This window comes from Sus scrofa, chromosome 7, assembly GCF_054392235.1.
Source record: "Sus scrofa isolate SSC_HxYL_T2T_F1_AM1 chromosome 7, Sscrofa_HxYL_maternal_Yorkshire_Landrace_v2.0, whole genome shotgun sequence".
In the NCBI taxonomy this organism is placed as follows: domain Eukaryota; kingdom Metazoa; phylum Chordata; class Mammalia; order Artiodactyla; family Suidae; genus Sus; species Sus scrofa.
The window spans coordinates 23,727,941-23,755,066 of record NC_139389.1 but is presented as its reverse complement, the minus strand read 5'-3'; the positions used below and the strand labels follow the sequence as shown (position 1 = coordinate 23,755,066).

Sequence of the window (27,126 nt, the reverse complement as noted above, 5' to 3'; positions counted from 1 at the left end):
GGCTCTTTATGCCCTATTAGCTCTGTAATGTGCATTACTTCCTTCCATAAAAAGGTTTCAAAATTCTTCAGTCTTAATTATTGGTAGACGACATAGAGTTAAATAGTTCCTTTTTGAGTTGTGTGTACTGTAAAAATATGTAAACATCCAAAAAAAAGAAAATTATTAAGAATTTAAAAGTAATCCAAAAGGTCCCTGGTTCATCCCAGGTTTGGGCACCAAAAAAAAAAAACAAAAAAACACATCAGAAATATCTGTTGCAGACTATTAAAGGAAAATTAGGGGAAATTTTCACCAAGATTCCTCATGGTGAAAATGTTTTTCAAAAGAAGGAGAACTCCTATTTAAATTCAAGGATGGAAGAAGAAAACTGAACTAACACTAAATAATATAAATAATTTTAAACATTTTCAGGTACAGATTTACATAGGTACAGATGAATCCTGACCAAATACATTTGGAAATCATCCGAAAACTTGCTCTTAAGATAAATGGACATCGTTATAACACAGTCTAGTCGCTTGAGGCATCTATAGGAACATTACCTTGGCTTTGAACGTTTCGTTCTCAGGGAGGTGCTGTGATCTATGAGAGATTCTCAGCTACCCACATAGCAGTGGGTATAGGACAAGGAATGGAGAACTGTGACAGCTACCGTGACAACCTACAGCATAGGATGAATGAGTTCTGGGGATCTAACACACAGCATGGTGACGGTAGTTAATAACACTGAATTATGTACTTGAAGTTTGCTAACAGAACGGATCTTAACTCTTCTGACCACACACATACACAAAAGATACCATGTGAGCAATGAACTTAACTCGATCGTGGTGGTCATCTCACAGTGGATACATACATCGAGGGATATATATTTGATATATGTATCATCACATTATACACCTTAAGTCTTCACAATTTTGTTTGTCGATTTCATCTCAATAAGGCTGGAAAAGAAAAAGAAGATGTGATAATTCTACAGCCAGGGGATAGTAGTGATGGTTACTAATGACCGAGATGTCTGTTTTGCCAGATATGCCCATTTCAGCAAAAGCTGTCTGATTCACTGAAGACCGAAACTTAATACACTGTGGTTTGTATTTAGATCTATGTGCCATTAATAAAGGATAAAAATAATCTGAACATGCAAAAAATAACTAATTAACAATTATGCTACAGAAATAGGCAGGAATTATCTGCATGCATTAGAGATTATTATTTATAAATATGTTGATTAATCAAGAAAAATGAATGATTTTTAAAAATTAAAGCAAGTTGGGAGTTCCAGTCGTGGCTCAGCAGTAACGAACCCCACTGGTGTCCATGAGGATGGAGGTTCGATCCTTGGCCTCACTCGATGGGTTAAGGATCCAGCATTGCCATGGGCTGTGGGGTGGGTCACAGACACAGCTAAGATAGCCCAGTGCTGTGGCTGTGGCATAAGCCAGCAGCTGGGACTCCAATTCAATTCCTAGCCTGGGAAATTCCATATGCCACAAGTGTGGCCCTAACAGCAACAAAGAAAAAAAGAAAGTTAATAACAATTTTACAGCACAATCCTTTTTGTTTCCCTTACTAATTTTGATAAGTTTTATAGTCTTCAAAAGATCCAAAACTGGACAATTGCATGTAAAATAATAAGATTAAAACATTTCTCCACATCCTATACAAAAACAAACTCCAAATAGATTAAAGACCTTAACGTAAGACCTGAAACCATAAGACTCTAGAACATAGGCAGAACATTCTAATGACATAAATCATAGCAATTCTTTTTGGATCCACATGCTAAGGCAAAAGGAATAAAACCAAAAACACACAAATAGGACTAATTAAACTTAAAAGCTTTTGCATAGCAAAGAAAATGATCTACAAAAAAAGACCACCTACTGAATAGAAGACAATACTCAAGCCTATATGATACGATGAATAAGGGGCTAAGAGCCAAAATATATAAAAAGCTCATACAACTCAATATCAAAAAAACAAACAATCCAGAAATGGGTGGAAGATCCGAAAAGACATTGTTCCAAAGAAGACATATACGTGGCTATCGGGCACATTGAAAGATGTTCAACATCACTAATTATTAGATAAATGTAAAACAAAACTACAATGAGATATCACCTCATATCTACTAGAATGTTAATAATCAAAAACCACACAAATAACACATATTGGTGAGGATATGGAGAAAAGGAAACCCTTGTCCTTTCTTGGTAGAAATGTAAATTGGTGCAGCCATTATGGAAAACATTACGGAGATTTCTCAAAAAACCAAAAATAGAACGACCACATGATCCAGCAATTCCATTTCTGGGTAGATACCTAAAGAAAACAAAGACATGAATTTGAAAAGATACAGGCACCCTAATGTTCAGAGCAGCATTATTAACAATAGCTGAGATATGGGTGCCCACTTAGTGTGCATCAACACTTGAATGGATAAAGGAGATAAAGAAGACATATTGATGTGACATATTTACAAACACTCCACGCTATCATTTATATATGGAATCTTAAAAAATAAAAAAAAATGAACGTATTTAAGAAAACAAAAACAGATTCACAAATGCAGAGAACAAACTAGTGGTTCCCAGTGAAAAGAGGGAAGAGGGGAGGGGCAAGAGAGGGGTATGAGATTAATAGATACAAACTACTACCTATAAAATAGATAAGAAACCCAGGTTTTATTGTCTAACACAGAGAATTATAGCCATTATCTTGCAACAATTTTAATAGCATATAACCTATAAAAGTAGTGAATCACTATGCTGTACACCTGAAACTTCTATAATATTCTGAGACATCTGTACTCCAAAAAATTAATAAATAAAGCAAAAAAAGAGAGCACTAACAGTTTTGTGGATATCAGAAAATATAGACATAAAGACAAGAATTGTTATTACAGTCAAAAAAAATTTATAATGTTACATTTGATCTATCCATCCAGAAGATATGGATAGATATGGCATCTAATAAAAGACTGCCAAAATACATACCATGAAAAGTAACAGAACTAACTGGAGAAATAGATAACTCCACAATAACTGTTGAACCTCAATGCCCCACTTAAAACAATGGATAGAACAATTAGACAGACTATCAGCAAGGAAAGAGAGATGTGAACAATATAAACAAAATAAAACTAACAGACATCTACAGAACACTTCACCCAACAAAAGCAGAATATACATATTTCTCATTGCATATGGAATATTCTACAGAATCGATCATTGGTCAGGCCATGAAACAAGTTACAATAAATTTAAAATGACTGAAAGTGGAGTTCCCACAGTAGCTCAGTGGTAACAAACCCGACTACTATCCATGAGGATGAGGGTTCGATCCTTGGCCCTGCTCAGTGGGTTAAGGATCCGGTGTTGCTGTGAGCTGTGCTGTAGGTTGGGTAGGCCTGGCAGCTGCAGCTTCAATTCTATCCCTAGACTGGGAACTCCCATATGCCATAGGTGCAGCCCCCCCAAAAAAGGTAAAATGACTGAAAGTATGTCCTCTAAACAAAACAGAATGAGATACAATGGATAACAAAAATGTTGAGAAACATGAGTACAGAGAAATTAGACAATGCACTTCCAAATAATAAATGTCTCAGAAGAAATTACAAGGGAAATTACCAACTAATTTGGGAATAATAAAAACAGAAACAAAACATACCAAAGCATATAGAAGGCAGCAAAAGCATATCAGAGATTTGTAAAAATATGTATCTTTTTTAAATTATTGATTTTGACAATTTCTGTGCCATCGAAAATATGTGTGCATGTATGTCTATAAAAATCATGTCTATAATAATAATTTCACTAGAATTTTTGAGCTACTATTGTCATAAAATTTACATCTTTCAGAGAGAGAATTGGAAAGTAAAATAACTTAGAAACTACTCTTTTGATGAAACTTAAAAGATTATGCTATAGAGAAACTGGGAAGTAAATTCATTTTGGGTATCCGTTCTTAGAAGGGATCTTTAAGCTCAAAACTGAAAGACAGGAAGGAGCTGGCCAGGATGAAATCAGGGAAAGAGCATTTTATTATTTATTTATTTATTTATTTATGTATTTGCCTTTTTGCCATTTCTTCGGCCGCTCCCACGGCATATGGAGGTTCCCAGGCTAGGGGTCCAATCAGAGCTGTAGCCACCAGCCTACACCAGAGCCACAGCAACGCGGATCCGAGCCGCGTCTGGGACCTACACCACAGTGCACAGCAATGCTGGTTCCTTAACCCACTGAGCAAGGGCATGGATGGAACCACAACCTCATGGTTCCTAGTCGGATTCCTCCACCACTGAGCCACAACGGGAACTCCAAGAGCATTTGAGGCAGGAGAAATGGTGATTTCAAAAGTTCTGAAGCATGGGAGCTCCCATTATGGTGCAGCCAAAACGAATCTGACTAGGAACCATGGGGTTGCGGGTTCAATCCCTGGCCTCGCTCAGTGGGTTAAGGATCTGGCACTGCTGTGAGCTGTGGTGTGGGTCACAGACATGGGTCAGGTCTGGCGTTGCTGTCGCTGTGGCATAGGCCAGCAGCTATAGCTTCAATTTGACCCCTAGCCTGGGAACATCCATATGCTGCGGGTGCAGCCATATAAAGACCAAAAAAAAAAAAAAAAGGTTGTGAAGCATGGAATGATCTTGGTCCGTCTGTAAATGGAGAGTTATATCAGCTATAATCCCAGCATAAAATAGTTGACACGCTCCACCTGGGAAAATGAGGGAAGTTGAAAAAAGGAAGTATCAACAAAGGCATGAGAAGGATTTAGAACCCCAACAAGGGGCATCTATATGTGTACTGTACATGTACTACCCTGGAACTAGCCACAGTGGACATCTGTCACACACCCAAGGCCTGAAGCAACAAAGTGGGGAAGTGGTACTGGAAACCAGAAAAAAAGAAACCGTAATACACAGCTATCTCCAAGAGCTATGACTTTTGCTTGAGCAATACAGGCTGCCTCATGTGTCCCAGCTGAGAGGGAGCCAAGGGAAAATAAACCAAACTAGCTGTTCTCTCTTTCTCTAATCCTCAACTGGTGACCCCCATTGACTATAATGGAAGCTATATACCAAGGACTCCTTTTGATTCAGACTCTTGAGTAGAGCATAGAGTACAACATACACAGTGGGATAAAGAGGGGATCTGGGTGAGGGATGAAAGAGAATGAAATATACCCATCACACTTGTAAAGTGAAACAATACACACCCACATGATACTAGTGGTTTCCTTTACAGAAAGGACAGTGAGATTATGGGCCATGGGGAGAGGCTGTTTAAAGGGAGATGTAACTATTTGTACATGTTATTCAGTACATTTGAACTTGCTTTTCAAAGTAATGTACTCATGGATTATGTGGATAACTTTTAAATCTTAATGTTGGTACACAAATCAGACTACTATTATGTGGGATGTTATGTGTTTGTGTGTGTGTGAGAGAGAGAAAAGACGGGCTCTTAGTCTTGATATTAGGAAATTATTAAATATTTTAAGGATTTTTACTGTCATTTTATTCTTCCTCACTGGAAAGACCACTTATGGTTCTTTCTTCTCTCTTCAACTCATTTTTGTGTCCCCTTATTTATTGTTTAAGGCCAGAAATATTATACCTTATTTGAGAATTCTACAAATGAACAATGTAAGATATTCAAGAAATTCACATGAAATTCTCCACAACCTTCAAACTAGCTTTGGTCTAACTTAACTCTATTTAAAATTGTGGCCCAACAACTACTAGAAAGAGCAATTAAGAAAGCAACCCCATATACCACTGCACCTAAAAGAATAAAATACTTAGAAATACATTTAAGCAAGGAGGTGAAAAACAAGTTCACTGAAAACTGTAAAATACTGATGAGGAGTTCCCATTGTGGCTCAGCAGAAACAAATCTGACTAGTATCCACGAGGATGCAGGTTCAATCCCTGGCCTCGCTCCCATGGGTTAAGGATCCTGCATTGCCATGACCTGTGATGTAGGTCACAGATGCTGCTCAGATTTGGCATTGGTGTGGCTGGGGCATACGCCAGCGGGTACAGCTTCAACTCGATCCCTAGCCTAGGAACCTCCATGTGCTGCTGGTGTGGCCTGAAAAAATAAAATAAATAAAAGACACTGAAGAAAGAAACTGAAGAACACACAAATAAATGCAAGTATATTCTACACTCATGAACTGGAAGAATTAATTTAAATGTCCAGAGATTCTAGAGAAGGATAAAGATGTCGAAGGGGTAAGACATTGCACTCACCTTCGCCGAAAAACACATCAAAAAAACGTATCTACATGTAGAACAGTTCACAAAGACCATCTACTGAATGCTAGCAGAAAAACTTAAACCTCCAAAAAGGGCAGGAAACCCTCCACATAACTGGGTAGAAAAAAGCAGGAGGAGAGAGAGAGAGACAGAAGGAATCAGGACAGGAATAGCACTCCTGAGAGGTAGCTGTGGAAGAGAAAAGGAACCCACACCCTGGGAGGCCACCTTATTGACAGGGAGATCAGCAGAGCCGAGGAACTTCAAAGTCTCTGAGAAAAGCAGAGCAACTGGACTAAGGAGGGCAAAACAGAGTGAGAGCCACACAGACCATCTGCACCAGTGCCCCAGATGGCACAGCCCGAGACGCTCGGGCGGAGGCTGGTCACTGAGACTCAGGCTCCAGAGTTCAGTTTGAGGGAGACGACTAGGGTTGGGTGGATGGAGACAGCCTGAAGGGCTAGGGAGTGGTGCACCACAGGACAGGACGGGGAGCCGAAAACCACAGGCTGAGGAGCCGAACCTGGGAGGAAACCTAGGATGGAGGAAACCACAATTGGAAAGCAGTCACCTGAATAAGCCTGCACATAGTTCTAAAAACCAAAACAACACAAAAAAGCTACTGTAAAAGCACTGATAAACACAAGGAACAGCAAAAAGATATATATGAAGATGTTAAAAAAAAGAAAACAGGACTACACAATCATAGAATGTGGGGAAGGAAAGTAAGAAAAAATAGATTTTTTTTTCACAATGTGTTTGAGCCTATATGACTATCAGGCTAAAGCAAACAGATGCGGGAAGGGGTTAACATACTTTAAAAATAGGGCAGCCACAAATCAAAACCAAACATCACATTCACAAAAACTAAAAAGAAAAGTACTCGGGCAAAAAATAAGCAGAAATCATCCAACCAAAAAAAGAAAGGAAGAAAGGAGAAACATAGAATCAACTGGAAAACAAGGATTAAAATGGCAACAAATATATATCTATCAATAATTACCCTAAATGTCAGTGGACTTAATGCTCCCATCCAAAGACACAGGGTGGCAGATTGGATACAAAAGCAAAACCTTCAATCTGCTGTCTACAAGAGACTCACCTTAGGGCAAAGGACACAGAGAGACTGAAAGTGAGAGGATGGAAAAAGATTTTTCATGCCAATGGACAAGACAGGAAAGCAGCAGTTGCAATCCTCGTGTCAGACAAAATAGACTTTAAAACGAAGGCCATGAAGAAAGACAAAGAAGGACACTACTTAATGGGAAAAGGATCCATTCAAGAAGAGGATATTACAATCATCAATATAGATGCCCCTAATATAGGAGCACCCAGATACCTACAACAAATACTAGTAGACAAAGAGGAGAAGTCGATGGGAATTCAGTATTTGTAGGAGACATTAACACTCCACCCACACCAATGGACAGATCCTCTAGACAGAAAATCAATAAGGCGACAGAGATCCTAAATGACACAACAGAAAAATTAGACCTAATTGACATTTTCAGGACATTACATCCAAAAAAATCACAATATACATTCTTCTCAAGTGCACATGGAACATTCTCAACGAGGGACCACATACTGGGGCACAAAGCTAACCTCGACAAATTTAAGAGTACAGAAATTATTTCAAGTATCTTCTCTGACCACAATGGCACGAAAGCACACATCAAGCACATGAAAAGAAGAGAGAAAAAACTAACTATGTGGAGACTAAACAACATGCTACTAAAAAACCAATGGGTCAAGAAGGAAATCAAGAAGAAATTAGAAAATACGCTGAGATAAATGATAATGAAGACACAACCACTCAAAATCCCTGGGATGCTGCAACAGCAGTGCTCAGAAGGAAATTCATAGCAATACAGGCCTTCCTCAAAAAGAAAAATCTCAAATTAACAACTTCACCCATCACCTAAATGAATGAGAAAAAGAAGAACGAAAGAAACCTAGTCATCAGAAGAAAGGAAATCATAAAGATCAGAGAGGAAATCAGTGAAATAGAGATTTTTTTTTTAATTTAAAAAAAATCAATAAAACCAAGAGCTGTACTTTGAAAAGGTAAACAAAATTGACAAACCTCTGATCAGACTCACCAAGAGAAGGAGAGAAAAAACCCAAATAAACAAAATAAGAAATGAAAAAGGAGACATCACAACGGATATGGCAGAAATACAAAAAACCCTAAGAGAAGACTCCGAACAATTGAATGCCAACAAATTTGACAACCTAGAAGAAATGGACAACTTTCTCAAGACTTACAGGTTACCAAAACTGAATCAAGAAGAAACAGATCAAGTGAACAAAGCCATCACTAAAAAGGAAATTGAATATGTCGTAAAACACACTCCCTACAGATAAAAGTCCAGGACCAGATGGCTTCACAGGCGAATTCTACCAAACATACAAAGAGGAACTTATACACATCCTCCTTAAGCTTTTCCAAAATGTTGAAGAAGGAACACTCCCAAACACATTCTATGACACCTCAATCATCTTAATTCCAAAACGAGACAAAGATACCAAAAAAGAAACTAGAGGCCAATATCTTTGATGACTATAGACTCCAAAATTCTCAACAAAATCTTAGCCAACCCAATCCAATAACATTTTAAAAAGATCATGGGAGTTCCCGTCATGGCTCAGTGGTTAACAAATCCAACGAGGAACCATGAGGTTGCAGGTTCGATCCCTAGCCTCGCTTAGTGGGTTGAGGATCCGGCGTTGCCATGAGCTGTGGTGTAGGTCACAGACGCGGCTCGGATCCCACATAGGGGGCATAGGCTGGCAGCTACAGATCCGATTAAACCCCTAGCCTGGGAACCTCCATATGTCACGGGAGCGGCCCTAGGAAAGGCATAAAGACAAAAAAATAAAAATAAAAAATAAATTAAAAAGATCATATACCATGACCAGGTGGGATTCTTCCCAGGTGCACAAGGGTGGTTCATCATATGCAAATCAATCAATGTCATACACCACATTAACAAAAGAAAAGTCAAAAACCACATGATCATTTCAATAGATGCAGAGAAAGCATTTGACAAAGCCCAACATCCATTCATGATCAAGACCCTCACCAAAGTGGGTATAGAGGGAACATACTAGAAGCCATTTATGACAAACCCACTGCAAATATATTACTCAGTGGAGAAAAGCTGAAAGCCTTCCCACTAAAATCTGGAACGAGACAAGGATGCCCACTCTCACCACCGCTATTTATTCAACATAGTATTGGAAGTCCCAGGCACAGCAATCAGAAAAACAAAAGAAACAACAGGTATCCAAATTGGAAGAGAAGAGGTGAAATGGTCACTATATGCAGATGACATGATACTATACACAGAAAACCCTAAGGACTCAACCCTAAAACTACTCTAACTGATCAACAAATTCAGCAAAGTAGCAGAATATAAGATTAACATTCAGAAACTAGTCGCATTTCTGTACATCAACAATGAAATATTAGAAAAGGAATACAAAAATACAATACCTTTTAAAATTGCACCCCAAAAATCAAATACCTGGGAAGAAACCTGACCAACGAGGCAAAAGCTTACCTCCTGAGAACTATAAAACATTAATCAAGGAAATTAAAGAGGAGTCAAAGAAATAGAAAGATAGTCCATGCTCCTGAGTTGGAAAAACTAATATTGTAAGAATGGCCATACTACCCAGAGCAATCGACAGGTTCAATGCAATCCCTATCAAATTACCCATGGCATTTCCACAGAACTAGAACAAACTATCCAAACGTTTATACGGAACCACAGAAGACCCAGAATTGCCCAAGCAATCCTGAGGAACGAAAACCAAGCAGGAGGCATCGCTCTCCCAGACTTCAGGTAACATTACAAGCCACAGTCATCAAGACGGTGTGGTACTGGTACCACAACAGACAGGCAGACCAATGGAGCAGAATAGAGAACCCAGAAATAAACCCAGACACCTACGGTCAATTAATCCTTGACAAAGGAGGCAAGAAGATAAAATGGGAACAAGACAGCCTTTTCAGCAAGCATTGCTGGGAAACCTGGACAGCTGCATGCAAATCAGCCAAACTGGAACACACCCTCACACCACGCACAAAAATACACCCAAAATGGCTTGAAGACTTAAATATAAGACAAGACACCATCAACTCCTAGAAGAGAACATACACAAAACATTCTCTGATATCAACCTTCCAAATGTTTTCTCAGGGCAGTCTCCCAAAGCATCAGAAATAAAAGCCAAAATAAACCAATGGAACCTAATCAAAATGACAAGCTTTTGCACAGCAAAGGAAACCATAAAAAAAAGGCAACTTACAGAATGGGAGAAAATAGTGTCAAATGATGCAACTGACAAGGGCTTAATCTCCAAAATGTACAAACAACTTATACAACTCAACAGCAAAAAAGCCAACAACCCAATGGAAAAATGGGCAAAAGACCTAAATACACATTTCTCCAAAGAAGATATACAGACGGCCAACAGGCACATGAAAACATGCTCAACATCACTGATTATGAGAGAAGTGCAAATCAAAACTACTATGAGATATCACCTCACGCCTGTCAGAATGGCCATCATCAATAAGTCTACAAATAGCAAATGCTGGACAGGGTGTGGAGAAAAAGAGAACCCTCCTGCACTGTTGGCAAGAAATGTAAGCTGGTACAACCACTATGGAGAACGGTGTGGAGGTACCTTAGAAAACTATACATACAACTATCATATGACCCCGCAGTCCCACTCTTGGGCATATATCTGGACAAAACTTTCCTTGAAAAAGACACACGCCCTGCATGTTCACTGCAGCACTAGTCACAATAGCCAAGACATGGAAACAACCCAAATGTCCATTGACAGATGATTGGATTAGGAAGATGTGGTATAGATACACAACGGACTACTACTCAGCCATAAAAAAGAACAAAATGAGGCCATTTGCAGCAACATGGATGGAACTAGAGACTCTCATACCAAGTGAAGTTAAGTCACAAAGAGAAAGACAAATACCATATGATGTCACTTACACCTGGAATCTAACATACGGCACAAATGAACTTTTCCACGGAAAAGAATATCATGGACTTGGAGAACAGACTTGTGCTTGCTGGGGGGGACAGGGAGGGAGTAGGAGGGACTGGGAATTGGGGGTTAATAGATGCAAACGATAGCCTTTGGAATGGAGAAGCAATGGGATCCTGCTGTCTAGCACTGGGGACTATGTCTGGGCACTTGGGATGAAGCATGATAATGTGAGAAAAAAGAATGGATACATGTATGTGTGACTGGGTCACCTTGCTGTGCAGCAGAAAAGTGACAGAACACTGTGAATCAGCCCTAGTGGAAAAAATAGCAATCATTATAAAAAATAAAAATTTTAATTAAAAAAAGGAAAAAAACAGAATTTTTTTAACAAAAGTTAAAATTTTTAAAACAAAATTTTAACTTTGTATAGTGACCGATGGTGGCTAAATTTACTGTTACCACGTTGCAGGGTATAGGAATGTCAAATCATGACATTGTACACCTGAAAATAATGTATTGTTGCATGTCAATTATGCTTCACTTTAAAAAATCATGACAGTAAAAGAAACATTAAAAAGAGAAATAAATGAATTAAATAATAAAAGTAGTTTCCAGTGCTCTCAGAAATCAAATGAGTTTATTCTAAACCAAATTAACAAGAAAGGAGACTTGCTACCAACCGATATTCAGGAGGTAATTAACTGTACATCAGAAGCATTTCCATGGAGAACTCTGTCCCAAGGAAGTTTGCCTGCTGACTCATCTGGGATAAGCATAAATGGGCTGTTTGAAAATAATGCCCAAGAGTCTCAGGAATAAAATAAATTGCACGTCTGCAAAGCACTCTGGATATTATCTACGATTGTCTTCCTAATCTGGGTTTTTTTTCTTTGGGGCAGCATTTTATGAAATGGAAAACACACTTCCAAAGATTATTCATAAATATTCATCTGTGTACTCTAGGGTTCTCTGTCTTTCTCTGAAAGTTGGAACAATTCAGCTGTGTTCCTTCATAATTCCTTTTGCTGCTTAAACTATAGTTATCAACATAAGGTAAGTCAAAAGACCCATTTTAAAAACTATCCATTTTTAGGGAAGGTTGGAATGTGTGTATATCATAGTAACAAATATATACTGGGAATTAAGAAAGCATTTCATTGCTGGGAGAGAGTCTTTCTAAACTTTTTGGAACTAGTTTGGTGCCTATAGAGAGCAACTAGAATTTTTTTGTAATCAGATTCTATCAGGCTATCACTTAAACCCATCTTAAAGGCATGTAAACTTGAACAAACACTATTCCTGAAAGGTATTAAATACCTAAAGGAAGTGTGTAGCCTTCATCCAATCATGTGAACTTTTAAAATATGCAGTAGAAATCTGATGGGTTGACCCATCCACCTGATTTCTCCAGACATTTTGAAGTCAGAGAAAAACCTCTCCTTTCTTCTATAACATTTTCCTACACATAACTTAAAAGTCCCTGTCCATATAAATAAAATGCTGTGTGATGAGAAATGATGTACAAAAAGATACACTAGAGAAGTTCCCTTGTGGCACAGCAGCTTCAGGTTCCCACACTGCTGCAGATGTGGCAAAGCCAAAACTGCAGTATGGGTTGAATGCCTGGCCTGGGAAGTTCCACATGCCATTGGTGTGGCAAAAAAAAAAAAAAAAAAAAAAAAAAAAGATACACTAGAATGAAAATGTTAGTGGAGCTGGAGAGACAAGGGACTTTAAATAGTCAAACAGAGTTCCCTGGCTGCCTTTTGGATAAAGACCCATCATTGAGCATTGTCACTGCTGTGGCTTAGGTCTCTGCTGTGGCTCAGGTTTGACTTCTGACCTGGGAATGGCTGCACACTTTGGGCAATGCCGAAGCCATAAAAAATATGCACAGATACATAGTCCCCTATGTAGGGAAGGAAAATCACTGGAAGTAGATGAAAAATTGGACAAAATGTCATGATATCAGAGAATTGAAAGTAATGAAACACCAGGAGAATGACATGGAAAAGAGCAGAGTTCGAGCATAGAATTTTAGAGCTTAGCTATACATCTACGGAACCCTGAAAACTGGATTTATAGTCTCACCATCTCAATACCTCATTTAAGGGATTCATGGCTTTTTGATCTTTAGATCCTCCCTAGTCATTAGCAGACAACTGGGATGAATGATTAACAGTATCTTACAATTCAGATACTAACATTTCCTTTGTCATAAGGTTTGGGGATAGGTACTAGATGATTCATGAGTCTGAAAGGTTTACTGTAGTGTTTGGCACACAAGGCTCATTAAGGATTAGCTGGAATTATTATTATATTATCTCACTGTGCACAACAGACCTAGGGTTCTTTTGGAATCAAAATAATATCTTAGCCCAGGGGCGTTCGATGTGACACCTCACACGATGGACTTGAGGACTCAGAGAAACAAAGTATGTGAAAACTGTGCTTTGCCAGCCTACAAATGTAATCTGCTGCCTCTAAACCAATGATTCTCTGGTCCTCAGTGGAAATACTTTCCTCCTGTTCCAGTTCCCTGGACATAAATGTCGTATTTGTAGCTACATATAAGTAAGTAAGCTGTTGATAACAGGCCAAGGCCTTACCTAAAAACAAGATAAGCCCCCGGGATAAAGAAAAACTCCTACAAGATAGATAATAAATTCTGACATGAACAATCAATGGCCTGGTTTCAACAAAGTAGTTATGCAAGAAAAGGGACACCAACAACAAATGTTTGAGTTGGGAGAAACATATTTATAGCTAAAGTCTCTCAGTTTATACTTCAGCAAGCTGTCATCTAAAGGTTTACGTTTCTTGCTCAATTCTAAATGACCAAGATGGATTTAAACTGTAAAAGCCTTCTTAGTCCCCATGGGGATGATGTAATAATTCAACCTGCATCTGCACAAGCCTATCTAGATGATAACTAAGGGCTAGGGCTAGGTTCTCTCCACCTCCTCCTTGTCCTAGAGCTAACTCCACCCTTTCACTCTTCTTAACATTTCAGTAAGGCCTTGCAGCAGGGATTCTGAAAAAGACCTATCTGATTCCTAAGACCCAGCCACATCTATTTATCGGGCACCTGAAGGTAGGAACCAATAAACTTAGCTGGTATTTCTGCAAACCAAGGGATGAAAGAACATTACTTTGGAGCATCTGAAACACAGTCGCTTCTGCTTGGCATTCAATCCTTACCAGAGCCCAAGGACATGCTCATTGTCATCTTTATCACACAGAGTACTAGATTCCATTTCAGAAAGTTTTGGTTACTTGCTTAAGGTAGCTGTCTTTATGCTGTAGGGTCATGAGGAGAAATTAAGTCCCCTGGTGTCACATCTTTTAATTATCCTCCCCTACCCACCCAAGTGACTGCACCCAATCTTCTACGAATGGATGCTTAATTGTGTGCATATACTCCCACTATACACAATTGTGTTTGTCATTTCTCAAAATCTTTCTACCTTTCCTGCCACTGCTCTGATACAGGGGAAGCAAACTGCAGATAATGGAACGAATTAACAAAAGCCATCCAGAAGAGTTTATTCTACTAGGCTTTGCAGATCGTTCCTGGCTGGAGCTTCCTCTGTTCATTATTCTGCTTCTAACATACCCCATGGCCATGGTGGGAAACATAGCCATCATTCTGGTGTCCACCTTAGACTCCCGTCTGCACAGCCCCATGTATTTCTTCCTCACCAACCTCTCCTTTCTGGACATGTGCTACACCACAAGCATTGTCCCTCAGATGCTGTTTCACCTGAGACGATCGAAGAAGACAATCAGCTATCTGGGCTGTGCCATTCAGCTTTATTTCTTCCACATAATGGGAGGCACAGAAAGTCTGCTTTTGGCTATTATGTCTTTTGATCGCTACGTGGCCATCTGCAAGCCTCTGCACTACACCCTCATCATGAATCGGTGCACCTGTATCCTACTGGTGGCCACTGTGTGGCTGGGTGGAATGACCTACGCTGTCTCAGAGGCCACTGTCACATTACACTTACCACTGTGTGGTCACAACACACTGGATCACTTGATATGTGAGATTCCTGTTCTGATAAAGGCAGCCTGTGGTGAGAAGGGCTCCAATGAGCTCACACTCTCTGTGGTTTGCATTTTCATGTTAGCTGTGCCACTATGCTTCATTCTTGCTTCCTATGCTTCTATCGGACATGCTGTATTTAAGATTAAATCTTCGGAGGGAAGAAAAAAAGCCTTTGGCACATGTTCCTCCCATCTCATTGTAGTTTTCTTCCTTTTTGGTCCAGGCATTAGCATGTACCTTCAGCCCCCTTCCTCCATCTCTAGGGACCAGCCCAAGTTCATGGCTCTCTTCTATGGAGTGGTGACTCCTACACTCAACCCTTTCATCTACACTCTGAGGAACAAGGATGTAAAGGGTGCCTGGGGCAACCTGGTGAGGAGCGTTTTCACTTCCAAGTGATAGTTCGCAGACATCAAATGACATTCTTTAACAAGTGAGTAGGTATATAGGAGTTTCTCTGACAAATCATTCTTGTCTCATACTTCCCCAGATCATGGCACAGGGTCTTCTTGTTCTGTGTCCTGTTTCTCATGTTCTTTCTAATGCTCTTAGACCAAGGGGACACTTCGCTAATAATGCACCCATAAGGGCACTGTTTGTGGAAATGTATTAAAAAGAGTTCTATTCTGGTGGCACACACTAAAATTCTAATGGTGTTAAGAAGTGAATAAAGTAATAATATAAACCCATTCGTTCAAGCTAGTCATCACGGCAACTATTCATCAGTGGATTTCCTATGACAGTGTCCCTTAAGAAATATTCCACCACTTTCTGCAACATTGGCCATGTCTAAGAGGGCAGCACGCTGCCACTGGGCATTCAGAGTGAGACACTCTAAACCTTAGACCACTGGGCATCTATCCAAGGAAAACCATGACTCGCAGACAAGTGTACTCTGATGTTCATTGCAGCACTCTTGTCAATAGCCAAGACATGGAAACAACCTAAATGCCCATCAACAGAGGAGTGGATCAAGAAGATATGGTACATATACACAATGGAATATTACTCGGCCATTAAGGAACGAAATACTGGCATTTTTAGCAACATGGACGGACCTAGAAATTATCATGCTAAGTGAAGTCAGTCAGACAATCAGACACCAACATCAAATGCTTTCACTGACATGTGGAATCTGAAAAAAGGACACAATGAACTTCTTTGCAGAGCAGATACTGACTCGCAGACTTTGAAAAACGTATGGTTTCCAAAGGAGACAGTTCAGGGGGTGGGAGGATGCACTGGGGTCACAGGATGGAAATCCTATAAAATTGGATTGTGATGATCATTGTACAACAATAAATGTAATAAATTCAATAAATAAATAAATAAATAAATAAATAAAAGAAAAAATAAATAAATAAACCTTAGACCAACCAGGAGTCTCATGAGACTATCAGCCTCAACTTATGGAGATGCTACTGCTTCCTTAAAGACTCATTGTGGGTCTTGTTTTTAAAAAAAGTATACAGGGTTTGAATATTTACCTAAAAACCTTAAAATGTATTCTTAAATATTAAAATAAATTAAATAGGTGGGCAAAATATGTGCATAAGTTTCTTAACATTTCTGTTAAAGAGCATAAGCATGAACCTTCTGAATCAGTAAGAGAAAATTAGTGATATAATAACGAACCACAACATGTAAACATTTGGCGCATGATGGTAACAGCCAGGAATGCCTTCTGAAAAAGTGCAAGAATCATTATGAGAAAGAAACAATTGATATTTCTAGAATGGAAAGCAACTGATTACTTCAACAAACACAAGTAGCTCTCTGATGCTCAGAATCTGTATCATTAAAAGGTAAAAGTACCTTAGTTACAAAAATAAACTTAGTTCTAGGATTCATACTCAACCTAAAACTTCATCAAAAAATTAGTTATGTTTTTAAGCAAATAAAGGATTTTATTGTTACTTGATACTGAATTAATATGATGAGAAATCAACAGTGTTGTGTAGTGAAGACATTACCAGGTAAGAAAAACAAGAATCATTTGAACTTTTCTGACATGCATTCTGGTACAATCAAAATCTAAGCAAACTATTAATGGAAAATGGCATGTTCTTCCAAAGAAGAACCAATTGTGACCTATATCTAATTTTTTTTTTTGTCTTTTTGCCATTCTTGGGCTGCTCCGGCAGCATATGGAGGTTCCCAGGCTAGGGGTCAAATCAGAGCTGTAGCCACCGGTCTACACCAGAGCCACAGCAACGCGGGATCTGAGCCACGTCTGCAACCTACACCACAGCTCACGGCAATGCCGGATCCTTAACCCACTGAGCAAGGCCAGGGATCAAACCTGCAACTTCATGGTTCCTAGTCAGATTTGTTAACCAATTTAGCCACGACGGGAACTCCAACCCATATCTAATTTTTAATTTAAAAAAAAAAAAAAAGATCATCTGGAGTTCCCGTTGTGGCTCAGTGGGTTAAGGACCCAATGTCTCTATGAGGATAAAGGTTTGATCCCTGGCCTCACTCAGCATAAGGACCCAGAATTGCCAGAAGCTGAGCCATAGGTTGCAGATGCATCTGGTACTGCTGTGGCTGGGCACAGGACCTAGCTGCAGCTCCAATTCAACCACAGCCTGGGAACTTATATATGCTGCAGGTGCAGCCATTTGAAAAAAAAAATCATCTGATGCTTGGTCCAGTTCTTGAGACAAATAGACTTTGGTATATACAGTTTGGAAAAAATTCTAAATAATTTTACAATTTGCCTGATTGGTGGCTGGTTGCCAAATGGGTTTTTTAATTTTACACACACACACACACACACACAGAGAGAGCAATACAAATGAAAATTTTGTGATGTGAAATAATATCTCTAATCATTTTCATTAAAGACATCCTTTGTCTAACCTAGTCTTAAACACAGAGGCATTGGTAATTTTTAGTTTGGAGGGAAAAACCCAGCAAGATTTGTGTCAAAAGCTTAGTTAAGAGACAGTTAAGAGCTATTCTGACTGCTTCTTCATCTTGAAGGCCTGTAAAGACAACTAATTTCAGAATTGTGAGTGTTTTCCAGACTCTGAAATATTGGGACTTCCTAAGGGAATACACCAAAAAATTTAAGGATAAAGAATGTTGAGGGTAGTGGCAGGGAAAAGCCACAGAAACATGCCGTTTGTACGAGACTGCTTCACATTTCCAAGTCATATATGTTCAGTATATTCCAGCATGAAGAATACTGTCATTATCCACTGAGAAGCTCTGCCGAAGGAAGTTTCATATTACATGCGAAGGTGGGAGTATACTCTATTCTATCCTTGATAGGTTGCATGAACAATCTCAAGATTGCCTTTGCAAGGAAGTTAGCCAAAATCTTTTCTTCTTCTCCCAACCAAGCATGTCTTGCCTGAAGAATAAATGGAAAGCGGCAAAATCTTTTAACCTCTAGCTCTAAAGATACTACAAATGCAAACATGTATTTGAGATTGTCTTTAAGGAAGAAATCAAAAAGGCTTACCCATGATTTTGTTCTCACGAGAGGTGTCCTCAGGTCTGCATGGCAAAACTACCTGCAAGGCAGAAGTGCACCCTGCTCTAAGGGAGATGATTCAAGTAAGTGCAAATCACAATTCTGGTTCAAAAACCGTCTTACAGGAGTTCCACTGTGGTGCAGCGGAAACAAATCCAACTAGTGACCATAAGGTTGCAGGTTCAACCCCTGGCCTTGCCAGTGGGTTAAGGATCCGGTATTGTCATGAGCTGTGGTGGAGGTCGCAGATTCAGCTCGGATCAGGCATTGGTGTGGCTGTGGTATAGCCTAGCAGCTACAGCTCCGATTCGACTCCTAGCCTGGGAACTTCCCTGTGCAGTGGGTGCCGCCCTAAAAAGCAAAAACAAACAAACAAAAATAGCCTTACAGCTATCATAAAACCAATTGACTACTCAAATTGTGAGACTCAGGATTCCCATGACTTGGAAGAGTCCCAGAGACCACTAGGGCCTGAGTCGGGGAGAGGGTGGGGGAAAAAAGGTTAGACACAGTGGAGTGAGAAAGAAAGCACACTAAGAGACATAACACAAACATCTAATCAGTGATCCTGGATTAGATCCTGTCTTTAGGAGATACTCTCAGGAGCACTTAGGCGTAAGTGTGCATTAGACTCTGCAATGTTTCAGAAAAGTATTTAAAACATATGTTAATACGACATTATTATAGACAGAAAATTTTACTCCCATGGTAAAAATCATTTTTGGCCACATTGGTGGCATGGGGAAGTTACCGGGCCAGGGAGGAAACCCGCATCACAGCAGCAACCCAAGCTGCTGCAGTGACAAGGCCAGATTCCCATGGTAAAGTATTATCATTGTGAAATCTGTAGTAAATCCAGGTACTACTTTTTCCTCTAAGTGTTATTATTTTAGTTGTCGAATTGTAATTGGAATATGATGGACTTATATTTGGAAACTTCGTGTGCTTCAACTCACTTAATGCTGTCATAGCATGTGATACCCCTGACCTTCCAGTCCCATGTTTGTAAGACAGAGAATACAGTATGTGACGCTGAGGCCAATAAAAGAGCATAAAACACCTGAATCTGGCCTGGAAGCCAGAGCTAGTGTCTGTGATTATCTGATGACACATCTGTGCCTGCACTGCTGAGACACACTCAGAAGAGGTAACTGAGCATGGGTTTAGGGAATACGCTGCACAGGAATGGGTATGAGGGGACTGGAGCCATCTGTCTGGATGGGGAGCAGAAACTTCCTGGGGTAGAGAAGAAGCTGGTCCTTCACAGCATTTAGTCTCCATTCTTCGCTGAGAACAAGCTGGATTCCTTCTTAGTTCTTCAGTAAAGTTGCTTGCGACCCACGCTCATGTGTGCAGTGTGAGTGTCAAAGTACCAAAGAGTGGTTCAAGGTTCAGAGATGGCAGTGGTAGGATTTCAGACCTTCTAGTTTACCCTGGGCATTGCTGGTCACGACAAAGGGCCTCAGAACCAAAACTCTACTGTCATTACCTTGATTTTGCCACACAGAGGTCATTTAAACTTCGGCAAGCCATGTGTCTTCTTCCCTTCAGATTTTATTGTTGTTGGTGAAAAGCCAAAGTTAGGCAATTTATTTTCTCTCTTTTCTGTTCTCTTTTTTGGGGCAGGGGGTGTTCTTTTTGGTCTTTTTAGGGCTGCGCCCTCAGCCTATGGAAGTCCAAGGCTAGCAAACTGGAGCTGCACTGCCAGCCTGCGCCACAGCCACAGCAACACCAGATCTGAGCCACGTCTGCGACCTACACCACAGCTCATGCCAATGCCGGATCACTGAACCAACTGAGCGAGGCCAGGGAGCAAACCTGCATCTTCATGGATACTAGTCAGGTTCCTTACCACTGAGCCACAATGGGAACTCCCTTTATTTTTTCTGAAATACAGTTATGTACAATATTAGATGTCAACAGGTGTACAATACTGTGATTCACAATTTTAAGTTATCCTCCATTTCTAGTTATAAAATATTGCTTATATTCTCTGTGTTGTAAAATATATACTTGTAGCTTATTTTACACACAATAGTTTGTACCTCTCAGTCTCCTACCACCATGTTGCCACGCCCACTTGCCGCCTCTCACTAGTTTGTTCTCTACATTTGTGAATCTGCTTCTTTTTTGTTAGAGTCACTAGGTTGTTATATTTTTTAGAGTCCACATATAAGTGATGTAATGCAATATTTGTCTTTCTCTGTTTGACTTTTTCACTCAGCATAATTGCCTCCAAGTCCACCCATGTTCCTAGAAATGGCAAAATCTGATTTCTTTTTAAGGCTAAGTAAAAACACACATTGGGTGTGTGTGTGTGTGTGTGTGTCCCCTATATCATATCTCCTTTATCCATTCATCTGTTGATAGACACAGGTTGTTTCCGCATCTTGGCAATTGTAAATAATGCTGCTATGAACACTGGGGTGCATATATCTTTTCAGATTAGTGTTTCTTCTTTTCAGATCTATATCCAGGAGTGGAATTATTGGGTCATATGGTACTTCTAGTTTTAGCTTTTTGAGAACCTATATCCTGTTTTCCATAGTGGCTCTACCAAGTTAAACTCCCACCAACAGTGCAGGAAGGTTCCCTTTTCTCTACCTCCTCACCAATGTTTGTTATTTGTCTTGTTTTTGATGATAGCCATTCTGACAGGCACGAGGAGATATCTCATTGTGGTTTGTGATAAAATTGCATAAGATTCACTTAAGTAGTTCGAAAAGTACAAAACAATAAACTCAAAATCTGTGTTAATCTTTGAGGGGATTTTGTTAACTGAACTTTGTTTTCAATTACAAATTAATTAGAAGATCATGGTAATGGAGCTAGGATTCAATATATATGTATGCTATAACTATAGCATTCCAAAAAAATAGTCTACATTTTTTTTTAATTCATATGGTTTTTAAGCAAAAAAGAAAGAAAAGAGACAAGAAATGTCAAAGTCTGGGTTTTATTTTGGGGTTTGTTTGTTTGTTTGTTTGTCTTTTGGGGGCTGCACTCACAGCGCATTGAAGTTCCTAGGCTAGGGGTCCAATCGGAGCTGCAGCTGCCAGCCTACACCACAGCCACAGCAATGTGGCATCCAAGCCATGTCTGTGACCTATACCACTGCTCACGCAACACTGGATCCTTAACCAACTGATCAGGGCCAGCGATCAAACCCGCTTTCTCAAGGATACTTGTCAGGTTCAGTACCAGTGAGCCACAATGGGAACTCCCACAGTTTTCTTGAATTAGATAGTGAGAGGCCAGCGTATTACATGAAGTGTTGCAAACAATAAGATTTCCGTAAGTACACGGTGGTTCAAAGAACTAAACTATTGGGTTTGCTTTTAAAAGTTTTATTTTGCTCTGTGATGGTTCACTCTGTGCGGCACTAATTATTTACTAACAGTCCTTACATGTACATGATTCTTGGTTCTTCCTTTCTTAGACAATAGGTTAAGGACAAATGAATGTATGCCGTATTACTGTTTGTGTCGAGGTGGAGATAAAGAATGACAGACACATAAAGGTAAAGACATCAGAATCAATGTAATTGCAAACCACACCAGAAACTGAGGGGAAGTTTGGGGATGTGTTTTTCATTTTAAAAATTTAGGGAATGGGATTTCCCGTTGTGGCACAGCAGAAACGAATCTGACTGGGAACCACGAGGTTGCGGTTTCAATCCCTGGCTTTGCTCAGTGGGTTGAGGATCAGGCATTGCCATGCGCTGTGGTGTAGGTTGCAGCTCCTATTGGACCCCTAGCCTGGAACTTCTATATGCCCCAGGTGCAGACCTAAAAAGCAAAGCAAAGAAAAAAAAATAAAAACAAAGAAAGAAAAGAAAAAAAATTTAGGGAATGGGATTTGATAAGGTTTTTTTATTTGTTTGTTTTTTGCCTTTTAGGGCCACACCCGCAGCATATGCAGGTTCCCAGGCTAGGGGTCAAATCAGAGCTATAGCTGACAGCCTACACCACAGCCACAGCAACATGGGATCCAACTGCATCTGCGACCTATACCACAGCTCATGGCAATGCTGAATCCTTAACCCACTGAGCAAGCCAGGGATCGAACCCACAACTCCATGGTTCCTAGTCAGATTCCTTCCCACTGCGCCATGATGGGAACTCTGGGAATGGGATTTGAATCAATCATGTGAAAACATTACAGGCCTCAAAACTACAGCTGGCAATTGGATTACCATACGATACGGATTCCAGTTTAAAATGTTATGTGCATGCTACACTTATTTCAGATAGAGATAGCAGCAATAATACAGGTAACAAAACTATTACTTTAATAAAAGTACATTTCCTTACTCGGAAAATATATAAGTTGATTTTCGTAATGTACTTACCACTAATATTTAAGTCAGATCAAGCTCAAAAAGAAAAAAACTAACATTTTTCAAACAGCTTTGTCATAATTTTTCCAGTATATTTTCACGTAATTCTTTCAAGTACACATCAGATTTATCAAATTGCTTTCAGAGCCTAGTACTTGGTTGCTTCCGATATTCTTTTTAGAAACTTAGGTTATGCCGGGGCCCCAAGTACTTACCTGACCTAGTCTATGGATGACCGTTACTTCACAAGCTATATATTATAACTACAAGTTATTTCCATCTCCTTTACACTACTCACTATATTGGAGGGAAAAACGAAATATGAGGTGCTTACTTCTGCTACATTTTTTCAGAGACCGCTGATTCATGAAACTTATTTTCTTACTATTGATAAAGGTATAATAAAGAACATAGACCAAAATTGCTCTCAAAATTAACTACTTTCAAAAAAAGGATGTATTGGAGAAAAGATTTAAGGTATTTCACTATAGTTAATCAAAACAAGACAAATTTTATGACAAATTCTGCCCAAAAAGCAAGAAATTAAAAGACACAGTATAGGTTATTTACAATTAAGAATATCATCTCTCCATAAGAATTAGACCTGCTCAGAGCTCCCACTGTGACTCAGCAGGTTAATGATCCGGTATTCCCGCTGCTGTGGCATAGGTTGCAGCTGCAGCTCAGATTTGATCCCTGGCCCAGGAACTTAAAATGCCACAGGTGTGGCCAAAAGAGAAACATATATAACACCTGCCCTTTTATCAATTTTTAGAATAAATCCATATCTCATTTTTGATTAAGAAAGGCATACCTTTGTTTTTTTAGGTTTGCACCACTGAAAAAAATCTAATATTGAGTTTGATTTTGATTTTACATGGTTGTTTTCTCCACTCTAGGGAGGTTGTCATGTGGGCAGTCTGTGTTGAATTCATATCTAATGCCACAAACTCTGTGATATAGTGAAAGTACATGCTCCATCAGTGCTGACAAAGTAAGTGAATGAAAGAGTGGTTGATACATGGATGGGCAGATGAACCACTGGTGAAGAGATGCTCCATTATTCTATTCATGTCACAAGTACACAGGCTTACTCTCACCCCATTAATCTCTTTACTGCCCCTCTTACCTCTTTGTTTCTCAAGTGTAGATTAGAGGGTTGAGGCTAGGTGGGACAACAGTATAAAAAAGGGCAATGAACTCTCCTTGATCTTGAGAACCTCCTGATGGGGGCTGGAGATATCTAAACATTCCTGGAATGAGAAACAGGGACACAACCAGAAGATGGGCTCCACATGACCCAAAGACTTTCTGAAGTCCAGCTGTTGACCGCATCCTCAGCACAGCACGGGCAATCGCACCATAGGAGCTGAGAATGAGGATGAGAGGTATGAGAACAAAAACGGAGCTCGTGACCATGAGGGCCAGCTCATTAGCTGTCTTGTATCAACACAAGACAGTCGCAGCAGTGCTGGAACTTCACAGAAGAAATGGTCCACTTGGCCATGTCCACACAGGGGTACCCAGGTGGTAAATGAGGAATGAAGTGCCAAGTTGGTGAAGCCACTTACCCAAGAAGCCACAGCCAACAGATGGCAGAAACGAGGGTGCATGAGGACAGTGTAATGCAAGGGTCTACATACAGCTGCATAACGGTCATAGGACATCACCACCAGTAGCACACATTCTGTGGATCCCAGTGCCAGGGAACAGTAAAGTTGAGTCATGCAACCTACATAAGACATGGCTTTTCCTGGGCCCCAGAGGTTGACCAGCAACTGGGGGATGAAGCTGGTAGAGTAGCAGAGATCCAGAAAAGACAGGTTTGAGAGGAAGAAGTACATGGGAGTGTGCAGATGGGAGTCCAGGTATGATACGATAATGATGAACAGGTTGCCTGTCAATGTCATTAAGTAAAACATCAAGACAACCACAAAGAGTACTACTTCCACACGAGGCCAATTGGAAAAACCTAGCAGGACAAAGTAGCCTCCAGAAGTTGCATTGAGTTTTTCCATCATCATTCATTTCCTGTTACCTGGCAAAAGAATTACATACACTCAAGATAAATGGAAATACAACTGCCAAAGCAATTTTGAGAAAAAAGAACACAGCTATAAGTATAACCCTCTCAGATTTTAGATTATGCTACAAAGCCACAGTCATCAAAACAGCATGGTATTATCAAAAACAGACACACAGGTTCATGGAACAGAAAAGAGAGCCCAGAAATAAACCCACTCACCTGTGGTCAATTAATCTACAAAAAAAGGAGGCAGGAATATATAATGCAGACAAGACAGTCTCTGCAGCAAGTCGTGCTGGGAAAACTGGATGGCCACATATAAAACAAGGAGGCTAGACTATTTAATCACACCACATACAAAAATAAACTCAAAATGGCTTAAAGATCTAAATGTAACAACAAAACCATAAAACTCCTGGAAGAGAGCATAGGAAGAACACTCTTTGAGAGAAATCATAGCAACATTTTTTGCATCAGTTTCCTAAGGTAAAAGAAAAAAAGCAAAAAATTTTAAGTCCTAACTAAACTTAAAAGTTTTTTTCACAGCAAAAGAAACCATTGACAAAACAAAAGGATACCCTACAGAATGAAAGAAAATTTTTGCAAATGATGCAACCAACGAGGGTTTAACCTACAAAATAATCAACAGGTCATATACAACTCCATATCAAAAAAATAAGTCCATCTGAATATGAATAGAAGACCTGAACAGAAATTTTTCCAAAGACATACAGATGGCTAACAAGCAAATGAAAAAGATGCTCCACATTGCTAATTATTAGAGAAATGCCAATCAGTTGACAATGAGATATCACATTACATCTGTTAGGATGTCTATCATCAAAAAGGTTACAAATAACAAATGTTAGAGAGGATGTGGGGAAAAGGGAATCCTTGTATACTGTTGATGGCAATGTAAACTGGTGCAGCCACTGTGGAAAAGAGTAAGAATGTTCCTCAAAAAACTAGAAATATACAACTACCATAAGATCTAACAATTCCACTCCCAGGTATATATAGCCAGGGTGGGGGGAATCAATTCCAAAAAAAAAAACACACCTCAATGTTCACAGAAGCACCATTTACAATAGCCAAAACATGGTAGCAGCCCAAGTGTCCATGATTGGATTAAGAAGATATAGGGTGGGTGTGGGTGTGTGGGGGGGTGTGGGGGTGTGGGGGGGTGTGCATACATACAATGGGATATTACTCAGCCATTAAAAAGACAAAACACTGACACTTGCAGCAAAGTGGGAGGCCCTAGATTATATTACGCATAGTGAAATAAATCAGAGAAAGACAAACACTGCATCATATCACTTATGTACAATCTAAAAATTAATATAACTGACTATTCCAAAAAGAAACAGACTCACAAATATAGACAACTAACTTGTGGTTTCCAAGGGGTAAAGAGAAGAGAAGAGGGACAAATTATGGGTATGGGATTAACAGATTAAAAACTACCATGTATAAAATAGATAAGGAAGAAGTATAGATTCTGTGGCACAGGACATTATAGCCATTATCTTGCAATGACCTATAATGGAGTACAATCTGCAATAATACTGAATCACAATGCTGTACACCTGTAACTCACATATTATTATAAATTAGCTATGCTTCAATAAAGAAAAAATATCCTCCAAGAACCAGAGGGACACACACACACACAAACACACACACACACACACACACACACACACACACACACACAAACAGAAACCAGTTTGAAGGGCCTACCACTTTTCAATTTGGATATTAAGAGAAACCATGATACCAATGAACTGAAAGAAGAAAGAATTCATATTCATAAATTTAAAAAGAATAAATAGTAAAGAAGAGAAAGCTATCCTCATATTTAGGATCATAATTAATAAACATAGAAGGAATGATAGAGTTAGAAAAACATAAATGGATGCTAAAAACTAGT

The 27,126-nt window shown here is 39.5% G+C and overlaps 1 protein-coding gene and 1 pseudogene across 1 annotated transcript; one reads left to right on the top strand and one right to left on the bottom strand.

Annotated features, from left to right (window-relative positions):
• The first annotated feature begins 14,804 nt into the window (after nucleotides 1–14,804).
• LOC146401355 (olfactory receptor 2B6-like) lies at nucleotides 14,805–15,743 on the top strand. The gene has a single exon (XM_084970345.1). It carries the CDS (start codon nucleotides 14,805–14,807, stop codon nucleotides 15,741–15,743), a length of 939 nt encoding a protein of 312 aa, XP_084826471.1.
• An 8,520-nt stretch (nucleotides 15,744–24,263) lies between these two features.
• LOC146401354 (olfactory receptor 2J3-like) lies at nucleotides 24,264–25,195 on the bottom strand (annotated as a pseudogene).
• Between the last annotated feature and the right edge of the window lie 1,931 nt (nucleotides 25,196–27,126).